The following is a 23,413-nucleotide window of genomic DNA, read 5'->3' as shown; positions in this document are numbered from 1 at the left end:
GGCACTGACGGGCATTATTACTAGATAAGGGTGCACTGAAGGGAATCATTATTATATAAGGGGACACCCAAGAGGCAATATTCTATAAGGACAAGGTAAAAAAAAATGTTTTGGGGGGGATTTGTGGTGCGACCTCCAGACGTAATATAATTACATTAGGTGGTATATTGCAAAAAATTCTCTATTTTTTTATTAATTAAAAACAGCATGTATATGTGTTTTGAGGCTTGTGAACCTCTTCCTCGGTACTTGCTGAGATATAACATTACTCTGGGGTGAGCTGCACCTTCCATAGTTAGAGATTCCTTCACTGTGTCTCTGTAACCAATCCCTAGGACATAGTTTATATCTTATACTTTTCTACTGGGGTTACTCCACCATTTTATTTCTACTACTCTACAATATTCCATGAGGAGTATTATTTATGTATAGGGGTCACCGAGGGACAGTATTAATGTATGAAAGGCATTGAGGGGCACTATTAATGTGAAATGCAGCACTGAGGGGCATTACTGATGTATAAGTAGGCACTGATGGGCATTATTTACATATAGGGGGTACTGAGGAGCATTATTTATTTCTAAGAGACACTTAGGAGGGGCACTGTTACTGTCTAGGGGCACAGAGGAGGTATTACCACTGTATTACTACTGCAAAGCCAGAAGTGTAATAAGTAGCTTTGCCAACTCTTAGACTTCCTGCTCTGGCCACGATGATAATGTTCAGTCCCGCTTCACTGACTGCCAGCTGATCACTGATCCCGAGCGGTGGATTCCTGGTGACCAACTATTGATGACCTATCCTATTTCCCAAATAGCCACAATTTTGGAGCATGTGCTGACATTGCAGCTTTTTTCACCATAAAACTAAACTACAAAGCTTGATAGATATGCCCATGTTTTTTTTGCATTAACACTGGATGTCTTTGCTAATATGTGTTGCAAATTTCAGGTTTCATTTATCAAAACATTTTTTGTTTTCTAGTGTAGAATAACCTTCTCAGATGACTGTGGTGTATTTATACCTATAGGTAAAATGCTGATCTTGTTTCTTCAGTTTCATTATGCTACTTCACTGCTGACCTACTGTAAAGCAAACCATAAAGATGACTAAAAAGTGCTGGCATCTGACACAAACATATATATATACTGTACAATCAGCACCATAACTGTGTAAGCACTGCAAAATCCATGGATCTAACTTACAGAAATTCACAGATGGGTTAGGAGCCAGTGTCGCTTTATAACTACAGTATAATAAAATGGCAAGGCATGACCATATATAAAGTTAATGTGGAATTAGATTCTGTTATTTATTCTCACACGGGGAGCCTGTCACTTGTATATATAGATCAGTCTGCAAACAACATTTATCAAGCAGGAGGTACTAAGTAGATTGATACATAGTCTGTGGGGAACGCTTTGGTGTAACTTGACATGTATTGATTAAATAACTGCAAATTTGGGGCTTAGAAGACCAGTGGGTGGTTCTACTCAGTAATTAGCAGCCATCCCTGTAAGAGTGTGCATAGACATAAGTGTCAATCATTGATAGGACCGCCCACTGGACTCCTAATCTCAAAATTAGCAGAGTCTTAGATCAATATATGATGAGTTACATTGAATCTTTCACCATAATTCTATATATCAGCTCCACCTGCTCTATAAAATACTGCTTTTCCAAGGGGATAGGTGCCCTTTAAGCTAGTGTTCTAAGACAGAACAGGCAACACTTTCTTATGACACGTTTGCCCAGTTCTGTCAAAGGAAACTGACCAATACATTCAGGAAAAAAGGGACAGGTCCAGACTTAATAATGTGTAGAAAACAGAGGGTTAATGGGTAGCTAGATGTGCGAGACAATACAACTGATGGTGGTAGAAATGGAGATGAGACTTGAGAGCTTTTCCTGGTCTGCCCTGACTAAACTAGCTTAGACTTGGTCAGAAGAGCCAGAGCATAGACTGATATAATAAAAGAGCCACTGCAGTATGCCGCCAATTGTGCAGCAGCAGTTATTACGTGTAGCGCCATCTACATGTAGTATATTAGACAGAGGCCCTTGGAAACTGGCATTTGAGCTAAAAGAGTGAAAGGAATCAGAGCCTTGTAACAATGACTGGGAATGAAAGCCAAGCCAGAATCTGGATTCTGGCTTGGCTTTCAATTCCCAATCATTGTTAGAAGGCTTCTTTAAAGATTCTAACATGGAGTTGCAGGAATGCTGCCTTCTAATAGGTGGCGCTGCAGAGGTATTGCTCCATCTCCCGTATTTGCATATTACCCAGAGGATCATGAATGGCCTTATAAGTCTCTTCACTCACTCACCTTCTAGGTGCTCTCCCTAAGGAGTAAAGATAGTGTTCCTGATAAAACATTAACTCATACTTATCTCCCCCGATCCTCTGTAGCTCTTATTCCGATGGTGTCTGGTCACTGCACTCGTCTTTCATCTCCAGCAATGATGTCCCATCACATGGATATATGAATGCTGCAGCCAAATACTGAAAGACCTTGAGCAATGATGAGTGAACGTTTGAAAAGTTTGGTTCGGCCGATTCGCCGGACTTTTGCAAAAACGTTGGTTTGCTCCAAATTAGTACAAATCATACAAAAAGTTCACTAAAACCCCTAAAACTGGTGTGTAACACTCTCTAGGACATCATCGCTGCCTGTGGAAGAAGAGTACAGCTTGGTACCAGGCACTGTTGGAGCAGGAGCTGCGGGGGATCGGGTAAGGTGAGTATGACATTTTCATATTTTTATACAGCGCTGAGCAGATTTCAATTTTTTTTTCTCCCCAGACTACCGCTTCAAAGGAGAGTTCCCATTTTATCCAATTATGACTGAGTTTAGTATTGCCACTGCCACATGTCGCTACAATTACAGTAACAGTCAAGCTGGCTGTTCTAAGCTGTTTCCATACGTCCCATAGATGTGTATGGGAGTAACGGAAACAGCGTAGCTTGCTGTGCAGCAAGCTCTCAAGCAGTGGAAACCACATTGCTTGCTGTGCTATTGTACGCGGGTTCCATAACTCCCATTCCATTTTATAGTACTAACAGAAGAAGTGTAGAACTGCCAGTTCATCTGTCTCAGGGATTAGTCCCAGCAAGTGGTGGCCGTGGAAGTGTATAAGCACAGGGTAGGGGGATCTCTATTCTGGTGATAGGTGCAGATCCTGTCGATATGTCATAAATAACACTCAACACAGATGATCAAAATTAAACTAGAGGTGAAAAAACTATGGGCAGAACCCAATAAAATTTGGTGTGTATATACTCAGTGGGGGTTGAATTTAGATTTCTCAAAGAAATAGTACCTAATTTTGCCACTAGGGGAATATGTGGTGCTGCATGTGAATGGTATGGCATATAGAATGCAGCTTGTGAAAGGATTCTGTCAATCATACAGATCGGTACAGTATGACTGCGGTGTTGTGACTCTTACATTGCCTAAATGTGTCTTACCAGTGAAACTTTCTTATCAGTGAGGTGGTAACAAATTCATTGAACTTGTACAAGGAGGACATTGAACCATATCTATAGGATTTTCCAACTTGACAAATCAGTGAGCTATCGTACAGTAAACATAATCCTGTCCCAAACCCCAATGGATGGTTTGTAGCCATTAGAAGTGACATACTCTGATATTTTACACATCAACTGCGCCAAATATTCCCCTTTTAGTAAGATTTAGTACTAGTTTTCTACTTCGAGAACTCTAAATCCCATACACACTAACTTTTATTGGGTTCTGCCTCATAATCTTTTAACTAAAGACCTCTCAACACCTGTAGTTCTTCAGAGAAATGCTATAGATGAAACATTCTCAGGTGAGGTCATTAAATAGTTAATCAACTGGAGTTCACCGCTCGAGACCCCAGCTAATCTGCTGATCGGGTGCCCCCTGTCAGCACTGGTACACACATGGGATATGGAGCAGAAGCTGCTGCTTTAACCCCTGTGTAGTGGCCGGTGCTTGTTATTGAAGGCGCAACTTTCATTAAAATCAATGGGAGCTACACTTGCAGTTACAAGCATCGGCCGGTATAGTTTCTGCTCTGTACCTTGTGTTGTGGTGTGGACAGTGGGCACCCGATCAGCTGGGGTTCCGAATTCGAACCCCAGTTGATCAACTACTTGATGACCTAAGCTGAGGATGTGTCATCAGTGGTATTTCCCTGGAAAACCCCTTAAATTATGATCACCCTATCAAGTACAGTGGATATAAAAAGTCTACAAACCCCTGTTAAAATGCCATGTTTTTGTTATGTTAAAAATCCGACAAAGATGAATTATTTCAGATTTATTTCCACCATCAATGTGGCCCGTTATCTGTACAATCCCATATGAAAATAAACTGACATAATTTAGGGTGGAAAAATTAAAATAACAAAACTAAAATAATGTGGTTGTATAAGTGTTCACACCCTCTTGTATTTGGGGGTGTGGTTGTGTTCAGAATTAGCCAATCACATTTAAACTCCTGTTATATAGTAGTCAGCACTCCGCTGCCGTTATTTACAGGGATTCTGGTTTCTCCCATATAAAGTTCAGCTCTTTTAGGAGGATTTTTCTAACATTTTCTTAGTTACATAGTAACATAGTAACATAGTTCGTAAGGTCGAATGAAGACAATGTCCATCTAGTCCAGCCTGTTTATCCTCCTGTGTTGTTGATCCAGAGGAAGGCAAAAAACCCCAAAAGCAGAAGCCAAATAGCCCTTTTGGGGAAACAATTCCTTCCCGACTCCCTAATGGCAATCAGACTGTTCCCTGGATCAACCCCTAATAGTTCCTACCTGCCTGTATACCCGGATTAAAAATTAACCTAAGATTTATAACCTATAATATCCTTCCTCTCCAGAAAGACATCAAGTCCCCTTTTATAGTCCTCTATGGATTTTGCCATCACCACTTCCTCAGGCAGAGAGTTCCACAGTCTAACTGCTCTTACAGTAAAGAACCCCTTTTTATGTTGGTGATGAAACCTGCTTTCCTCTAAACGTAGCGGATGCCCTCTTGTTACCGTCGTAGTCCTGGGTATAAACAGATCATGGGAGAGATCCTTGTATTTATCATGTATTGATCATGGGAGAGATCCTCATGTATTTATACATAGTTATTTGATCGCCCCTTAGCCGTCTTTTTTCTAGAGTATATAATCCCAATTTGGATAGCCTCTATGGGTATTCCAATCCCTTAATTCCATGTATTAGTTCAGTTGCCCTTCTTTGAACCCCCTCCAGCACTGTAACATCTTTCCTGAGCACCAGTGACCAGAACTGTGCGCAGTATTCCATGTGAGGCCTGACTAGTGCCTTATATAATGGAAGGATAATGTTCTCGTCCTTCACCCCTATACCTCTTTTAATGCACGCCAAGACTTTATTTGCCTTTGCAGCAGCTGACTGGCATTGGTTACTCCAGTTTAGTCTACAATCCACTAGTACCCCCAGGTCTTTTTCCATCGCACTTTTCCCCAGCGGTACCCCATTCAGTTTATATTGGTGACATCCGTTTCTCCTGCCTATGTGCATAACCTTACATTTTTCAACATTGAACTTCATTTGCCATTTTTCTGCCCAAGCCCCCAGCTTATCTAGGTCAGTTTGTAGCCGTACATTGTCCTCCGTTGCATTAATTATATTGTATAATTTTGTGTCATCTGCAAATATTGATATTTTACTGTGCAGTCCCTCTATCAGGTCGTTGATAAATATATTGAGCAGAATGGGGCCTAATACTGAACCCTGTGGCACCCCACTAGCGACTGTGGCCCAATCAGAGTACGAACCATTTATTACCACCCTCTGCTTTCTATCATTGAGCCAATTCTTTACCCAATTACACACGTTTTCACCCAATCCGAGCTGTCTCATTTTGTATATTAGCCTATTATGAGGCACGGTGTCAAATGTTTAGAGAAGTCCAAATATACGAGATCAATAGACTCTCCCAGGTCCAGCGTAGAGATTACTTCATCATAGAAACTGATCAAATTTGTCTGACATGAGCGACCCTTCATGAACCGATGCTGGTGAGGAGTTATTCCATTGTTCTCCTTGAGGTACTCGTCGATGGAGTCTCTCAGAAACCCCTTGAAAATTTTTCCCGTTACTGAAGTTAGACTTATCGGCCTGTAGTTACCAGGCTCACTTTTGGTCCCCTTTTTGTAAATTGGAACCACGTTGGCAATGCGCCAATCCAATGGTACAACCCCGGTCTTGATAGTGTCTAGAAATATTAGATATAGCGGCCTAGCTATCTTAGCACTTTGTTCCCTTAGTATCCTTGGGTGTATTCCATCTGGGCCTGGCGATTTATCGATGTTAATATTTTTTAATCGGTTCCGCACTTCCTCTTGCGTTAGGTATGACATATTTTGTGAGGGGTTCCTTTTATTCCCCTGCATCTCGTGTGGCATTTCCTTTTCGTTTGTGAATACGCTTGAAAAGAAACTATTTAATAGATTTGCCTTCCCTCCATCATCTTCAATGATTTCTCCTGCATCATTTGTTAAAGGGCCAGTGCTCTCCCTGCAAATCCTTTTGCTGTTAATATAGTTGAAAAATAGTTTCGGGTTATTTTTGCTCTCTTTGGCGATCAGTCTTTCTGCTTCCTCCTTGGCAATTTTGATCTTATCTTTGCATATTTTGTTTTTTCCCTGTACGATTTTAGCGCTTCTTCACTGCTTTCTTGCTTTAGTAGTTTGAACGCTTTCTTTTTTTCGTTTATTGCCCCTCTTACCGTCTTGTCGAGCCACATTGGTTTCCTTTTAGTTGAGATTCTTTTATTTTTAAATGGAATGAACTGCTCACATGAGGTGATTAGGATCCTTTTAAACTTTTCCCATTTGTCCTCTGTACTGATATTTGTGAGGATCTTGTCTCAATTAATGTTAATGATAGTAGTTCTAAGCTGATCAGACTTTGCTTTACCAAAGTTTAGTTTGTTTGTCGCTCCCTGATATTGAATGACAGCTGGAAGTTGATTATATTGTGGTCACTGTTCCCCAAGTGCCCCTCAACCTGTAGCCCCTTTATTCGGTCCGTAAAGATCTCACAGCACATCAAAGGGATCTGATTGTTGGAAGCTATTAGTCACGAGAAGGGGAGCAACAAATTTCCTAGGTATTACTTATACCATGGAACACAGTGAAGATAGTCATCAAGAAGTGGATTAACCTTGGAACAACAATGACATTACCAAGAACTGGATGTCCCTCAAAAAGTGAAAATTGGTCAAGGAAGCTGCCAAGAGGCTGACAGCAACATTAAAGGGGCTGCAGGAAAATCTAGCAAGTACTGATTGTGTAGTGCATGTGACAACCATCTCACACATTCTTCATATGTCTGGGCTGCGGGAAGTAAGGGGGAGTGCCAAGACAGAAGCCTTTTCTAACAAAGAAAAACATCCAAGCCCAGCTGTGTTTTTTACCAAAACCTCCATCAAGTCTGGCAAAAGTATGTAGAAGAATGTGTTATGTCTGATGAAATCTAGGTTGAAATTTTTGGCCTTAATTCCAAAAGGTATGTTTGGTGTAAAGCCAACACTGTGTATCACCAGAAGACCACCATACTCAAAGTGAAGATGGTGGGAGCAGCATTATGCTTTGGAGCTGTTTTTATGCTGCTGGAACTGGGGATTTAGTCAAGGTGGAGGGAATTATGAACAGTTCTAAATATCAGTCCATCTTGACACAAAGCCTTCAGGCCAGAGGCGTAACTTGAAGCTCCTTGGCCCCAATGCAAAACCTGTAACAAGGCCCCCAAATATAATGCTTTATCCATAGTACTGGGCTCCCTATATGGAGAAGAGAGGCCTTATGGGCCCCCTAAGGCTGCTGGGCCCAGGTGCAACCACATCCTCTGCATCACCTATAGTTACGCCAGTGCTTCAGGCCTCTGCTGACGATGAAGAGGAATTTCTCCTTTCAGCATGACAAATCAAAGCAGACCTCAAAATTAACAAAATAATGGCTTTGCCAGAAGAAGATCAAAGTTTTGGAATAGCCCAGCGAAAACCAAACCTGAATCCCATTGAAAATCCGTGGGTTGACCTGAAGAGGGCACTACACACGAGATGCCCTTGTAGTCTGACAGATTTGGAGCGCTCTTGCAAGGAAGAGTGGGCAAAGATTGCCAAGTCAAGAAGTGTCATGCTGATATTCACCTGCCCAAAAAGACTAATTGCTGTCATAAAGGGGTAGGTCAACAATGTTTTAGGGCGGACTCACATCAATGTATTTTTGCGCGCAATACCTAGAGAATAGAGCCCATTGATTTTAATGCGCTCTCTCACATCATGCGTTTTTGCTCACACATTTCGCACATGTGAAAAAAAGACGCAACATGCTCATTTGTGCACCATAGGAGTCTAAGGGGGTGCGCACCTAACACTCATGTAATTGCATGGGAAATCGAACACATCTGGTACTAATTAGGCTATACCGTCTTTTAAATCACACCCGTGCCATGGTGAACGGTCTCCAACAGTGCGAAATGTTCAGTAAAATGTGCTAAAAAGAACTCCTTCATGGTGCAAAAACATTGCTATGGTGTACATATTTACACAACCACAATGTTTAAGGTTTTTTTAACCAAACTGATTTTAGTTTGTTTTCCAATGGAGTTCTATAGATAACGGGTCACAGTAAAGTTGAAAATAAATCTGAAAAGATTCATCTATTTTTCAACATGACAGAAGCATGATATTTTAACAGGAATGTGAAGACTTTCTATATCCACTGGAATCAGCAATTGATAATGCAACGCTAAATAGTCACATACCCAAATAATAAAATAAAGGTAAAAGCATGTCACTAGTAAGACATGAATAAAACAAGTGTATGATCATCACTCCTAGCGCTATATTCATGTCAATGTTGGACCAGCATCTTTTTCAGGTACTTGACATAGACTCCAGTCCAACGTCACAACACATTATATGAATAAAGCTCACTGTGGATTTCAACTCCATAAACTGTCATCTAATCATTTCTACTTGGGATAACCATACCTCCTGGCATTAGCACTCTTGAGAATCCCTGCACTACACTTCCAGTAAGATTTGAAGACTTATGAGAGGATGACATAAATCATATTAAATTAAAGTTTGGAAACATAATTATCTCTTCCATTACTCAAAGCCAAAATAACTTGGCATTTTAAATGGCGAAATGTGGAGGCAACAGCCAATAGGCACTTGCAATACAGAATGCCACGGCTTTAGACGAAATTGCAAATGACAACTAATTGCAGTTTCTGGAGTTTTTATCCTGTACATACTGTATGTTGTGTTGAAGACATTCAACCAAAAATAGCTACAGCTTAAGATGTGGAAGTTGGAAAACACCATCGCATATCGAATACTCTGTCTACTGGAGCTTATTCTTTACTGTCCACATGGGCAGAAAGAGAGCTTATGGGCAAAGAAGTTTTTAGGGGAAGCAATATTGGGCCATAATCGCATAAACGGTGCCTGAGCAAACAATGTAATGGAATAAAGTTGACACCATCCATTTGTTTCAACTGCTTTATGCAAGAATATTATCTCTTATATTACCAAATGATGCATGAAATCATTTAAGTGCTCAAAGCCAATTAGAGAGGGAAAGGACAACTATACAATCAGTGAGGTTAGAAAGTGGTTTACATGTTGGTTTTAACAGTAATATCTATAGGATATAAAAAGTATTCATCAGTTTTTAAGTACTTTTATATTTTTCTCTGTTTTCAATAGATGACGTTATTGTCAAGTTTAATGCAAGACAGAGGCTGCTTTCACATCTCCATCAGAGGTTTCGTTTCCCTGCTCCATTTGGGAAGCAGGAAAGAGAAATCCCATGGCTGAACAGACTGAAGAGATCAAACTGACTCCATTGACTATAATGGGATCTGTTTGGTGTCCACTCAGCTGCCCGGCATTTTAACAGTAGAAAATGGGCCGCATGCAGCGCTATTTCTTCTGGTATTTTGTGCCAGATCTCTGAAAGAAGCTCCAAATGGAAGTTCCAGCACAAATGTGAAGCCAACCTTATATAGGAATGCCTGCATGAACGTGCATATGGCGTCCAAAATGGACTGCCTATTACAGCCATGTAGAACAACTGCTCTCAGTCTGCATGGAAGTAACCCATAATGTCCAAACGGGACAGTAAGTATCTGGTCTTGGATATACAAAGCACATAAACATTTTATTAGACAAGACAAGAATACAATATACAAATATAACATAACAACATGGCATGTTAGGCTGAAAAAAGACACATGTCCATCCAGTTCAGCCTATTACCCTCCAATGTTGATGTAAAGAAAGGCAAAAAAAACCCAATGAGCTAGAAGCCAATTTTTCCCATTTAAAATATATCATTATATAAGTGGCAAGGAGGCATCTGACTATGGTTTAAACAGAAAATGGAAACCTGCCTAGAAGCGGAATAATCATCCTAACAAGGACGGACCCACATCAGGGGCCGCACTGACTCACCCTAAAAGACATCAGGAAGTAGTGGCACAGATGACCCATCATATAAACTCCAGATAATAGTGCAACATGAACCATAAACACAGATAAACCCCCAAGACAAGGGAGCAGATCCAATGTCAGACAGGACATAGTTCAGACAAGATGAATACAAACAGGCCTGAAGCCTCTGCAGATAGGACATAATTCAGACAGGCCAAGGCAGAAACCTCCACCATCTGGCTGCCACCAGACAGAGAACAAAGACAAAACCAGACTCGGCATTTGCCCACCAATGGATGGGTGGACACAAACAGAACTTGGAGTACAAACTATGATAATATGGTAGAAATATTGGTGGTGGGCACACATTGCTTATATTTGAGAAAAAGGGAAGGAGTCTCCAAAACTTTGATTGGTGGGTGAGGTGAGTCTATGCTTTGCTTGCTGCCTCCAAACTTTATTTACCAGCTTGCTGACCAATATTGACATAGAAGTACTTGGGTGATTTCATACATCATTTGGTAATGTAAGAGGTTATGTTCTTGCATAAAGCAGTTGAAACAAATGGATGGTGTTGACCTTTGTGAATATAAGTTGAATGTGTAGATGGGCTTGCATAACTGACATGGTGCAGCCAGGGGGGTTCCTTGGATTGCATTACATATTTAATGGAATAAAAGTGGTCATACACAATGGATAGAAGTAGGCTGATGGATGGACAACCATTGAACGAATGATCGTCTGGTGAACAGACACAACCACACACATTTTAGTCCATGTTAGCCATCACGGACATACGTGTTTAATGGCAGCAGGCGAATGATGAAAGGTCCTTCTAGGAACATTCTTTCAAAGATGAAAGATGTTTCTACACAAAAGTTATTTCGTCTGACTATGGGATGAAAACTTCAAATCTGTCTGACTTTGTTATCACTGTTTGTCATTGGTCTGCTATTGTGCATTGTTACATTTTATCTATCAAACAACTGTTTTGGTTGATATTGTCCGTTTTCATCAACCTTAGGGTACATGCACACAGGACATCTGGATTCCGGCTATGGAATCCCACAGGGAATCTGGCCCTGACTGCGGCTGGTGACCCTGTATGCCTGTCATTCTCCTGCTTGTCTGTACTATGGATGGTCCACATGGCTCGCCATTGGACATGCACAGTACAGATTTGTTTTTAGTAAAACTCCTGCTTTTCCCGCAGGCCGCCCACAATGTGAATTGCGGAAGGGCTGTGTATCGGACTGATTCTATTGACTTCAATGGAAGCCATTCATGCAGACACCTCAGGAAAATGGAGCATGCTGTGATTTTTCCTCTGTGAGCGGAAACCCCACTTGGTTCCTGCTTGTGTGCATGAAAAATTCCTTTTCCATAGCATACTATGGAGGGTATTTGCTGCGGAAACCAGGATGCGGACGCCCACCCTGGATTCTGTAGCAAAAATCCGCCCGTGTGCATGAGGCATCACCATGTGTTATGCATTGCGTGGCCACGTGATACGCAGTGAATGCAGTGAATGAAAGCCAATGAAATCTCATTGACCCTTGCACATGTGTGTGTAAATACTGTGTGTCGATACGTACGAGAAATAGATCACAGCATGCTCTACGTCTCGGCGCACCAAACAGCGTGAGCCCTATATGTTTTTATAGGCAGCATATAAAATGCTGTCCAAATACAATATATTGTGTATGGCTGGTGTTTTCATACGTATCCCTACTTTGAAACGGAGTGGGAAATTTAAAAAAAAGACAGGCACATTGCTCATGGCTGTGTGCGTGAGATATGTGGGCATGTGCAGTACACTCGCTGCCATATGTGGACTCAGCCGGCAGACCCACTATTACAAATATTGGTAAAATGCTGCAGGGGGACCTGCAGCGGTTTACTGTATGGCTGTGGACATGAGGCCTAATATGTAGGGGCACCTCAAGGTTAATTGGAAAAATTGTTAACACTACACCCACTTTCATGATAAATTCTTCTAAGCAGTAACAATGAGCTTCCATTTTAGGCATTTATGACATAAACCTCAGACATACAGTACTGTGCAAAGTTTTAGGCAGGTGTACAATAATGAGTGTCCACAGGCAGCAGTGAAGCATGGTGAAGAGTGGTACAATAATGAGTGTCCGCAGGCATCAGTGAAGCATGGTGAAGAGCGGTACAATAATGAGTGTCCGCAGGCAGCAGTGAAGCATGGTGAAGAGTGGTACAATAATGAGTGTCCACAGGCAGCAGTGAAGCATGGTGAAGAGTGGTACAATAATGAGTGTCCGCAGGCAGCAGTGAAGCATGGTGAAGAGTGGTACAATAATGAGTGTCCACAGGCAGCAGTGAAGCATGGTGAAGAGTGGTACAATAATGAGTGTCCGCAGGCAGCAGTGATGCATGGTGAAGAGCGGTACAATAATGAGTGTCCGCAGGCAGCAGTGATGCATGGTGGAGGTTCCTTACAAGTTTGGGGCTGCATTTCAGGATTACTGGTGTCTTTAATGCTGAGAAATACAGTCAGATACTTATCTATCATGTAATACCATCAAGGAGGTGTCTGATTGGCTCCAAATTTATTCTGCAGCAGCACAATGACCCCAAACATACAGCCGATGTTATTAAGGCCTCATTCAGATGAGCGTTTTTACGTGGCTAATTTAGCCATGATAACACATTGCGGCCATCTGAAGCATTGGTTTGCAATTCATTCAGATGACCGATTTTTAGCTGTGTAAAATCGTTGCGGCAGGAAAGATAAGAGATTGGCAACTGAACACGGCAGACGATTTTATCCGCAGCTGGAAAAGATAGGTCTAGCCCTATTTTTTGGCCAAGATACGCTGGCTCCCATAGATTCCTATGGGAGCTGCAAAAAAAGTAGGGGGAGGCAGTTTGAGCCATTAGAAGTCATTTCAAGTATTAATGCCGACCGAGGGATGTCTGAGCTGCGGTGTATATTTTCGCTAATACGCCGCAGCTGCCCGCGTGAATGGATGAAAAAATGTGAATTTCGGCCACGACTTCATCACGTCTTCTTCCAATTCATGCATTTTTCGCCGGCGGTGCAGCCAGTGTGAAGGCACAACACTCATGTGAATGAGGCCTAAGAACTAACTTCAGTGTAAAGAAGAACAAGGAGTCCTGGAAGTGATGATATGGCCCCACAGAGGATCTGTGCTTAGTTCTACAAGAGGGTTGGTATAACCTCCCTGTTGAGTTCCTTCAAAAGCTGTGTGCAAGTGTACCTAGAAGAACGGATACTGTTTTGAAGACAAAGGATGATCACACCAAAAACTGATGTGATTTACATTTTTCTTTTGTTCATTCACTTTGCATATTGTTAATAAACAAAAAAAAACTATTGTGCACCTCAACATGATGTTTTTACATTATGAACGAGGCTTTTTTTGCACGCATATCGGTGTATTTTACTGTACTTTTTCTTCTCACAGGGCATTTTACTTGCGCTCGACAAGCAGCACACCAATTTGAAAAGCTTATTAGTTCCACGTGTTTTCTTTTTCCAGTAAAATCACAGTGTTTCATGCATCTCCTTGTGTATTGCGTGAGCATTTGTGCCCCCCCCCCCATTGACTTCTATGCACAAATACCAGAAAAATAGAATATGTACTATTTTTTTTGGCGTGACTGAAATGCGCGTGCAAAATACAGAAACATTAACAAACCCATTGAAATCAGGGCGTTCTATTTTCTGCGTATTGCTTGCACAGATTTTGCGTGTGTAAAAACGTGCGCACATACGCCTGTGTGAAGCCGGCCCGTCACTTCTATTTTTGAAAATATCATTACTTTGCAGCATTTTCTCTTACCTGCCTAAAACTTTTGCACAGTACTGTACATTATGTTTAACCACTCCTCTGCTACTTATCCATTCTTGCACATACCAATTCTTTCAACTTTAACCACTTTACTCCCACGCCGCTGCATTTTACTCTTCTCCTCTTGTAGCATTATGTCAGTAATTGCTATTTTAGGTTGCAGAACGAAATTTGATGGTCTTTAAAATTCCCTTCTCTTGTGTGAACTGTTAACACAGCAATATCATGGAATACTCCAGTACCCACCAATGTGATTATTTCACTCAAAGCCTTTATGGAAAACTAAGAATACCATTAAAACCGTTTGACGGCGGCTCTTGACTCTTGATGGAAAAAAATCCTCTGAAGTATTTCCCTGTTTGTTTTGTAGATGACTTGCCATTAAACCTCATAACTCGGGACTGCTGTCCTTTATTATACACTTAGGATTCATTTACAGGGTTTGGGTTAGCAGCAAATGAAGGCATGGTTTGCAGAAAGATGCTTGGATGTCAGGTGGGGGGAATTAGGGGAGATACTATGAATTTAGCATCATATATATCACATTGTGGAATTCACTAACTAGTTTACAATTGGGAGGTCATTTCAGTATATATCTGGTGGAAGAACAAATGAACAGTATTTGCCTTATGGTTTCTGCTTCTACCACCCTGCCGATCTGCTTTTTACCCATCTTCTGCTTACTCCAGATGGAAAGTGTTGACTTTATAGTTAATGAGAAAGAAGAATTGCAGACATGGTTTAATCCTTTGTGCCAAAACAAATGTAGGCAATAAATCAAAGCCAAATCGTGGCGTTCACAGTAATGAAAACAAAACACAAAGCATTTGATAATGCTGAACAGCTTTTCTATATTAGACACATTCAATCAAACATCCTTTCAGGGCAGAGTCCCATCTTTGTCCCTTTCAGATGGTGTTCTGTTTACAGAGGATCGATATACAGATGTTACAAAGTTCGGAGCTGAGTTTGTGAAGTCATACAACTTTTGGTGATATTATGATTTTATCTGACATTATCTTCAGGACTACAATCTTTGGAACTCAGTATCATGGTGAACAGAAGAAATACAGACTCTTAATGGGGTGTAGTCAAAAAGATGGATGCAGCGCTATATATCTCAGTACGGGTGTCCTAGATTGAAATAACAGTAGTGTACTTGAATAGGAAGGTGTGGATGCGCTACATGATGGTATGGTGAATGGACTCCTGGGGGCCCCGGAACATGAATTTCAATTTTGTTATGCCCTTGTAAGAGAAAGTGAGTAAAACCCAATTGGAAAGTTGAAGAGTAGCATGTGAGGAGCAGAAATCCACTTTCCATGTCTCTCAGAGTCCTGTGCGTCCTCTGCTTTGACTGAAGTTAGGAAAGGAAACCTAAAGTGGCCTCCTTCTTGCTATGATACATGCATTGAGCCATTCGACAGTGCAGTACAGGGCTGACACTATCATTGCGGGACTCCATTAGTGAACGGCGAAGAGCCAATTCAGTGCAGATGCTATACAGATTGCTAGTAAGAACACAACCCAATCAGAAGACAATGCAAATTTCAGCATGAACTTGTGGGTTGGAATTTGGCACAATCACCTTGTTGGACTGTGTTCCTTCCAGGGACTGTCAATGAAGATCGGTACCTGAATCTCCTGCAGATGAAAGTGGGTGAATTCCTGGAAGATCTGCCCCTATTGTAGCAGAAGGAGGCCACTTTGAGTATGCTTTTCATTATTTAGTCATAGCAGTGGTCCTATGGGACTTTTAGAGAGGTGGAAAATGGATTTCTGCTCCTTACATGCTACTCTTCAACTTTAGAATTAGGTTTTACTCTCTCTCTCTCTCTCTTACAAGGACCACAACACAAAATTGAAATCCATGTTCCGGGGCCCTGAGTGGGTTGTGCACTATACCATTGTGTAGCTCATCCATGCTTTCCTTTTCATGTACGCTATTGTTATTTTAATATAGGACACCAGTACTGAGATATATAGCTCTGGATCCATCTTTTTGACTACACCCTGTATAGAAGAGTGCTTTCACACTATGTTTTGCAGTGACCATCAGAGGTAGATGTCAAGAGTATTTTTCCAAAGTATACCTCTGTTACGGTTGGTTTAGTGCTAAGGTGTTGTGAACCTATTATGGTGACTGCATTATTGTTACATTTCTGTATGCATTTTCTAGCAAGTGCATCTGAAAGTTTAAAGTTGCAAATAAAACAAAAGCTTAATATACATTATCTACCCCTAAAATCATTGTACATGTATAAAAGGTAAAGTGACTTACTGTAAAAGATGTACTCAGTGTAACTGCTCCAGATTTTGTCATCCCTATACTGGTTTACGAAGGCTGCCGTTCCCGTTGAATTGCAGGCTACCATGTGAAACCCAGCTTCAGAAAGCCTGTCAAAAGCTTGCTCCAAGTAGGTGAATTTTAGGTAGAACCTAGACGTGTACTTTTCTGGTGGGCGATCAGGGTCTCTACTCTCGTTCAAAGTTTCTCCAAAAACTTCTTTAGCCAGAGCTATTCTGCCACATACCATAATCCGGGCCACTCTTCTGAACTTGGCATCAGCCTGATTATCTCTGACCATGGTGTAGGAACCTCTGTAGCCTATAGTGATAAAACCAGATTTTTTGTCTAGGGCTGCAGTTCTGATCAGATCACTGCTTTGTGAGTTCTCTTCTAGGTCACTCTGACAGCCTTCATCATTCAAAGAGCTCTGTTTGGTTACTTTAGGCGTCAGTAGCTTCACCAAGTCGCTGAGCTGGAAATATTCCGCTTCTCTTAAAAGTCTTTCCTTCTCTGGGAAGTGATCTGGGAGTGAAAGCTGCTTGTCCCTTAGATAGTCAAGTACATACCTGAATAGGAAGCCATCCCTGTCTATAAAGAAACGGGACCTGTTATCCCGGGGAAGCTCCTTGACATTGTTCCTAGAGAACATGCTGTACAGAGTGCTGTCCGGAACGCTGGTAAGTGTTGAATACTTTGTAACATAAACTTGGCCGCCTACGTTCAGCTCTACCACATCCGGAAATGGATAAGACATTTCGCTGATAGGAAGGATTGTATCTTTCAGAGCCATATCCCCACATCAACATGCAGAAAGTGAAGGACTTCAGAAGACAGTGTCCAATGCAATAGGTTTGTGTTAAATCCACACTAGGTACACTCAATTAAGGCTCGGTGACTTCTATTCAGCCCTGTACAGATGGAGCAGCTTTCAGCACCATGGACAGTGGCACATAATAGTCTATGTAGTCCACAGCAGAACAATGATCAGCACCACGGACAGCAGCACATGATAGTCTTTGCAGCTTCGGAGCAGAGTTGTGATCAGCACAAAGGACAGCAGCACATAATAGTGTATTCAGCTTCGCAGCAGAGCAGCGATCAGCACCACGGACAGCAGCACATACTACACTGCACTGAGATCTTCTAGGGAACTGAGGTGACGTCACGCCAACTGCAGGCTGGGCTTCACGAAACTTTTCCCACATCTGTCTTTTAAAGGAGCTTGGTCCTTTTCCATTCGCTGGTCCTTGTATGTGCTATACAAGCCCGTATATAAATGAGTAAACATACTATGCTATGGAAAGTGTGCAGTACTTTAACCTCTTTTACAATTAGACTCTTCTTTTTTTGCATTGCTCTTCTCCGATGCCTTCATTTCATTTGTAATAAATTCACTGGTTAACAATTACAATGTTTTTGACTTGAAAATAGTTAATTATTATTAATTTCAACATGCAAACAAAGAAAATGACATGTAAAACTCCCAGCTAGTGCTCTGTTCCAAGATATATCAATGTGAAAAACAGAAAATTAACCAGCGCTCCGGTGCTTTGGAAAATGGCAGATGATGCAAGGTAGTGCAAACGAGGTGTATATGATGTGGATGTTACTTACTACGCAGGGGTGCTAGTGGTTAAGCACCCCTGAATCCAAGGTAGCAGGCAGAATTCAGAAGGTATATATAGTAATTCCTTTTTATTGCGACGCGTTTCGGCCGTTATATCGGCCTGTTCCAAGATATAGCTAATTTAAGATGCAGGGGTATAAATGGTAAAAGCACTTTGGGAATCATTTAACTCTTTCCCACTGAAGCCCCGTTTTTTTGTGTGTTTTCATTTTTAATTTCCCACATAAAAAACATGACTCTTTTGTTCCTTCCAACAACATAGCTACATGAGGGCTTGGTCTTTGCAGTAAGAGCTGTATTTTTCAGTGGTACCATTTAACATAGCAAATAATATATTGTAAAATGTAAAAAAAATTTGTAAAGAGAAATGGAAAGAACATGATTTAACCTTTTTTTTTTGGGGGGGGGGGGGGTAGTGTGGGAAGGAGAACAAGTGACAAGCAGAGAGAAGTTGCTCTTATGAATCAGCCACTGTGTGACACAGAGGAGGGAATTGAGGGTAGACTGATCAAATTTGCTAATGACACAAAGCTAACACTAGAGACGAATAAGGATACAAAAAGATCTAGAAAACCTTGAACAATGGTCGGCGACTAACAGAATGGTATTCAACAGGGAGAAATGCAAGTTCCTGCATCTGGACTAGAAAAATGAAAAAAGCACATACGGAATGGGAGGAATTGGACTAAGCAACAGCACATGTGAAAAGGACTTGGGTATACTAATAGATCACAGACTGAACATGAGTCAACAATGTGATGCAGCAGCAAAAAAGACAAAGAATTCTGGGATGTATTAGGAGAAGCATAGAGTCTAGATCACATGAGGTAATTGTCAAACCTTAGTCAAACTTCATCTGGAATACTGTGTCCAGTTATGGGCACCCCATTTTAAAAAAGACATAGACAAATGGGAGCAAGTTTAGAGAAGAGTTACCAAGATGGTTAGTGGTCTGCAAATCATGTCCTATGAGGAACGGTTAAAGGATCTGGGAATGTTTAGCTTGCAAAAAAGAAGTCTGAGAGGAGACTTAATAGCTGTCTACAAATATCTGAAGGGCTGTCACAGTGCAGAGGGATCAGCCCTATTCTCATCTGCACAAGGAAAGACTAGAAGAAATAGGATGAAATTGAAAAGATACAGATATTAGAAAAAATGTTCTGATAGGGAGGGTGTTGAATGAGTGGAACAGGTTACCACGGGAGATGGTGAGTTCTCCTTCAATGGAAGTCTTCAAAGAAAGGCTGGACAGACATCTGTCAGGGATGATTTAGTGAATCCTGCACTGAGCAGGGGGTTGGGCCCGATGACCCTGGAGGTCCCTTCCAACTCTATCATTCTATGATAGCACTTTTGGTTGCAGTATGTTGTTTATTTTTGTTTTACTATTATTGTTGTATATTAGATTATTTTCATACTGGCTTTCACTGCAACTACATTTTTCTAATAATATGGTGCAAATTATATATTTCAAAAACTAGCCAAACATGCATCACCCAATACTGCAGGGCAGGCTCAATCACCATATCCCCCAGTAGCATGCAGAAAGCCAGATTGTAATATGAAGGAGCTAAATGCTCAGTGCAGACTTATTGTAGCCACTTAACTCAACCCATGATTAAGGCAGGGGTGACTGCAGACAATATAATTCGCACATATGAACTGATACCAAAAATTCCAGCCATAGATAAGTGCACCATACCATACAGGAATACAACCCCTACTGGCTAAGCAGTGGATTTGGCTTCTTTTTCTGTGAGTTATGTATTTGTATATTTTTTCTGTCACTTTGATTTTATTTAAAAAGCTGCAGCTAATAAATATATTTGTTTTTACTGACCCAAAATCAGCAAAGTTTGACTACTTTTAGAAAGGAAGCAAATAAAATGAATTTATTTTTGTTAAACAGTGTTTTGTACCTTCTTACTCTACCTACGAGAAATCTTACCTTTATGCACTTTTATGCATCCAGCTCCTTGATGTCTGTTTATATGATGTCTCTTCCCTGAAATAAAGAAGATTTTAGACACTGAAGCCAACCTTTTTTCTTTGTTTATATATTGCTATTCTGCTGAAGCTGACGGTTTTCTTCTGTTCTGGGTTCCGTTTATTATCATTGCCTGGCTGTGGGGTCCCCGCTATAGAGGGTGAGCTTTATTTTTTCTTACCTCACACTTTTTTTTAGACAGCCTTCATAAATCTCCATATCTCCATCAGTCCAGATGTCCAAAATCGTCCGTGTCATTCAGCATTGGATTAGAAATCAGAAAATCAATTTGAGGACTGTCCCAGCAACCAAATAACATGTGCGCAGGAACTGAAAGAGCTTAACAAAGCTAAATGTGTAAATCACTGTACGTTGGTTGGACTTTTGGGTTCGTTGCTGTACTTTATGATGGACAAAGTGTTGTTTTTTTTTGTTTTTTTTAAGTGACGTGAATTCATAGAATTCGAGGTATTGATTTACTGACTCAGCTGACTCATGAAACACCATTGCACAACCAGACATTTGGCGTTTCGTGCGCAGTGTCAATACCGTAGTTTATGCCAGAGACCTATTTCTTATTGCATTTGCACTAATAAACTGGAAACCTTTGTTATCCATACGTTGGACGTGGACCCGGCATATTTTATATATACAAGGCTATCTTGGACCTCCTGAGGGGAGAACGAGCGTCTGAGCGCATCATTGGTTTCATGTTAAGTAGTTTATGTGGACATGTTTGAACAGTTTTACAACTAGTACCAAAAAAAAGAATGTATCGCTTTTTTCAACAAGATAGCGCAACATGCCACACCTCCCATTAATCACTGGCAGGGGGTCATGAACTAGCTATGGAAGAGCTAACTGTGAACAACGGGTTATGGCCACCATGTTCCCTGGACTTATCCACATGGGATTTTTTTCTATGGGTAAAGTAGTAATGTAAAGCAGAAAGTGTATGTCAATAATCCACATAATCTGGATGAATTGAAGAAAAACATCACAAACACTATCCACAGCATTACTGTTGAAGAGCTGCAGACAGTATCAGCCAACATGTTGTTACTTACCCATAGATGGATGGAAGTGAACAGGAAGCACTTCAAGCATCTGTTGTAAAATGTTGGTAATCAAAAAAGCTTTGGAAAAAACAATTCACTTCGCAGTATTGTCAGAGGCAGGCTATTTTTCCATGGGCCACCCTGTAAAATGCTATGTCAGTCTCAAAATGACAGCATTTCACAATTTGTACTGAAAGTGCAGAATTATGATGTTTTTTTCTAATAAAATTAACTAAAACAGTAAATGTTTAAGTCTAAAAATTTTAACAAACACAAATCGGTTGAATTACTCTGTTCATGTAATTTAGCATTGGAATCATCTAACTGGGAACTCTGCTGTATACAGAAAAGATGAGTCTGATGATTTTAATGGCAAAACCTGGTATTGTTATCTTTGCTTTAATGTAGATTGAAGCATTGTAATGGACACTGGGTTGGTGTCTGGATAGATGTGTCTAATTAATGTGAACTGTAGTCGAGGATATTGATTTTAAAGGGGTTGTACTACAATATTAAATTATCCCCTGCCCACAGGATGGGGGATAACTTGCTGATCGGTGGGGTCTCACCTGATGTGGAAAATAGGACATCAGTGTCCCCCTATCTTGTCTCTGCAAAAGGTCACTTCTTCCCCACAGTGACATTACTCTAAATGGAGAGCTGGCCGAGCATGTGCGAGCAGCACTCCATTCATGTCAATGGGAGTGCCGGAAATACCTGAACAAGTGCACCGCTTGGGTGCAGCAGTACCATTGAAAGTGAATGAAGTGCTGGTGTGCTTGCATGATCAGCACTTCATTCAATCTCCTCCTCACTGCAGAAGGTGCAGGGTCCTCACAGTGAGGAGTACAGGGGACTCAGATTTTTTAAAATCGGCAGTGATCCTACCTATCAGAAAGTTATACCATGTCCTGTGTATAGGGGATAACTTGTAATCTTGGTGCAACCTGTTTAATGCTCTAATTTCTATAAGATCACATGCACCCACAGTGGAGATGTTTGGATTTTTCCACAGCAAAAATCCGTTACAATGTGTAGTACAGCGTGATTCAAAAAGAACGGTGCAAAAGTGAAGCGGATTTCTTCATACATGAATTGTGATGCAACAGCCAGAATGATATGAAAAACTGGAACTCTTACTGCGCCTTACAGATATGTGATGTGGGCGCCGTTGGTGACACTAGAAGACATAAAACAACGCATCTCCGCTGCAATGGAATCGATAGCTGAGAATATGCCTGGAGGTGTCTGGACAGAACTGGACTACCGACTTGACATCTGCCATGTTACCAACGGCGCTCACATCAAACATCTGTACAATACATTAAAAACTTGATTTGAGAGCATGCCAAAATTCCCTGAAATGGTCTATTCTGCATATGTGTCCAGAATTTAACACTTGGAGACTTTTCAGTATATTTCAGATCATCTGTGTAGCAGAAAATATAGATTACAATATAGTTTTCCTAGCAGCTTACAAAGCATCATCTTCTCAACTATGATCGGATCATTATTTCTCTATGTAAGGGTCCTTTAACATGGGCAAATCAGCTGCGCATGCGATAAGCGCTGACCAACAATGAGCATGTGTACTGCAGTCTCAGAATTATTCAGCTCCCTGAATAGAACCCCTCATAAGAGCGCACCGTTCTAAATAAGCTCTTTTCTCAAACACATCTGATGCAACTAATCAAGAGCTTTATTAGTTGCATAAGGTGTGTTAGGGCTTTGTTGACTGAAATTTGATTGCATGCCAGAAATATTGATAAGGGAGAGTCCAGAAAGTCAAGGGAAGACATCATTGCCTTGTACAAATAATGAAAAGAATACAAAAGATAGCAAAAAACTGAATGTTCCTAGTGATATAATTTGAACGTTCTAAGTTAAAGCAACACTGGCTATATCACCTGGACATGCTATCAAGCTGTCACCGGCTGCCACCAGATTCTTGAGGAGGTAGGTGGTCAAAAGTCCTTAAGTAACAACAAAAGACCTGCAGCAAGATTTGGTGGCAGCAAACACTGAGGTTTCAAGCTTTACAGTAAAGGCATTTCTAAACGCTAAAGAAGTTTATGCCCGAACTCAAGACAATGACTCAACAGTACAAGAAAAGCGGGCCCTAATATGCTCAAAACC

The 23,413-nt window shown here is 41.0% G+C and overlaps 1 protein-coding gene across 1 annotated transcript in view; it reads right to left on the bottom strand.

Annotated features, from left to right (window-relative positions):
- Positions 1-17,689, bottom strand: part of KCTD8 (potassium channel tetramerization domain containing 8) — a 158,430-nt gene extending 140,741 nt beyond the window's left edge. The window contains exon 1 of the mRNA XM_066573133.1: positions 16,597-17,689. Within this exon, the coding sequence (XP_066429230.1) occupies positions 16,597-17,395 (799 nt within the window). The 5' untranslated portion in view covers positions 17,396-17,689. The remainder of the gene's footprint in view (positions 1-16,596) is intronic.
- Positions 17,690-23,413: the final 5,724 nt, after the last annotated feature.

The sequence above is a fragment of the Eleutherodactylus coqui genome, chromosome 7, assembly GCF_035609145.1.
Source record: "Eleutherodactylus coqui strain aEleCoq1 chromosome 7, aEleCoq1.hap1, whole genome shotgun sequence".
Taxonomy (NCBI): Eukaryota; Metazoa; Chordata; class Amphibia; order Anura; family Eleutherodactylidae; genus Eleutherodactylus; species Eleutherodactylus coqui.
The sequence above is the reverse complement of the archived record's forward strand: the minus strand, read 5'-3'. Positions and strand labels throughout refer to the sequence as shown.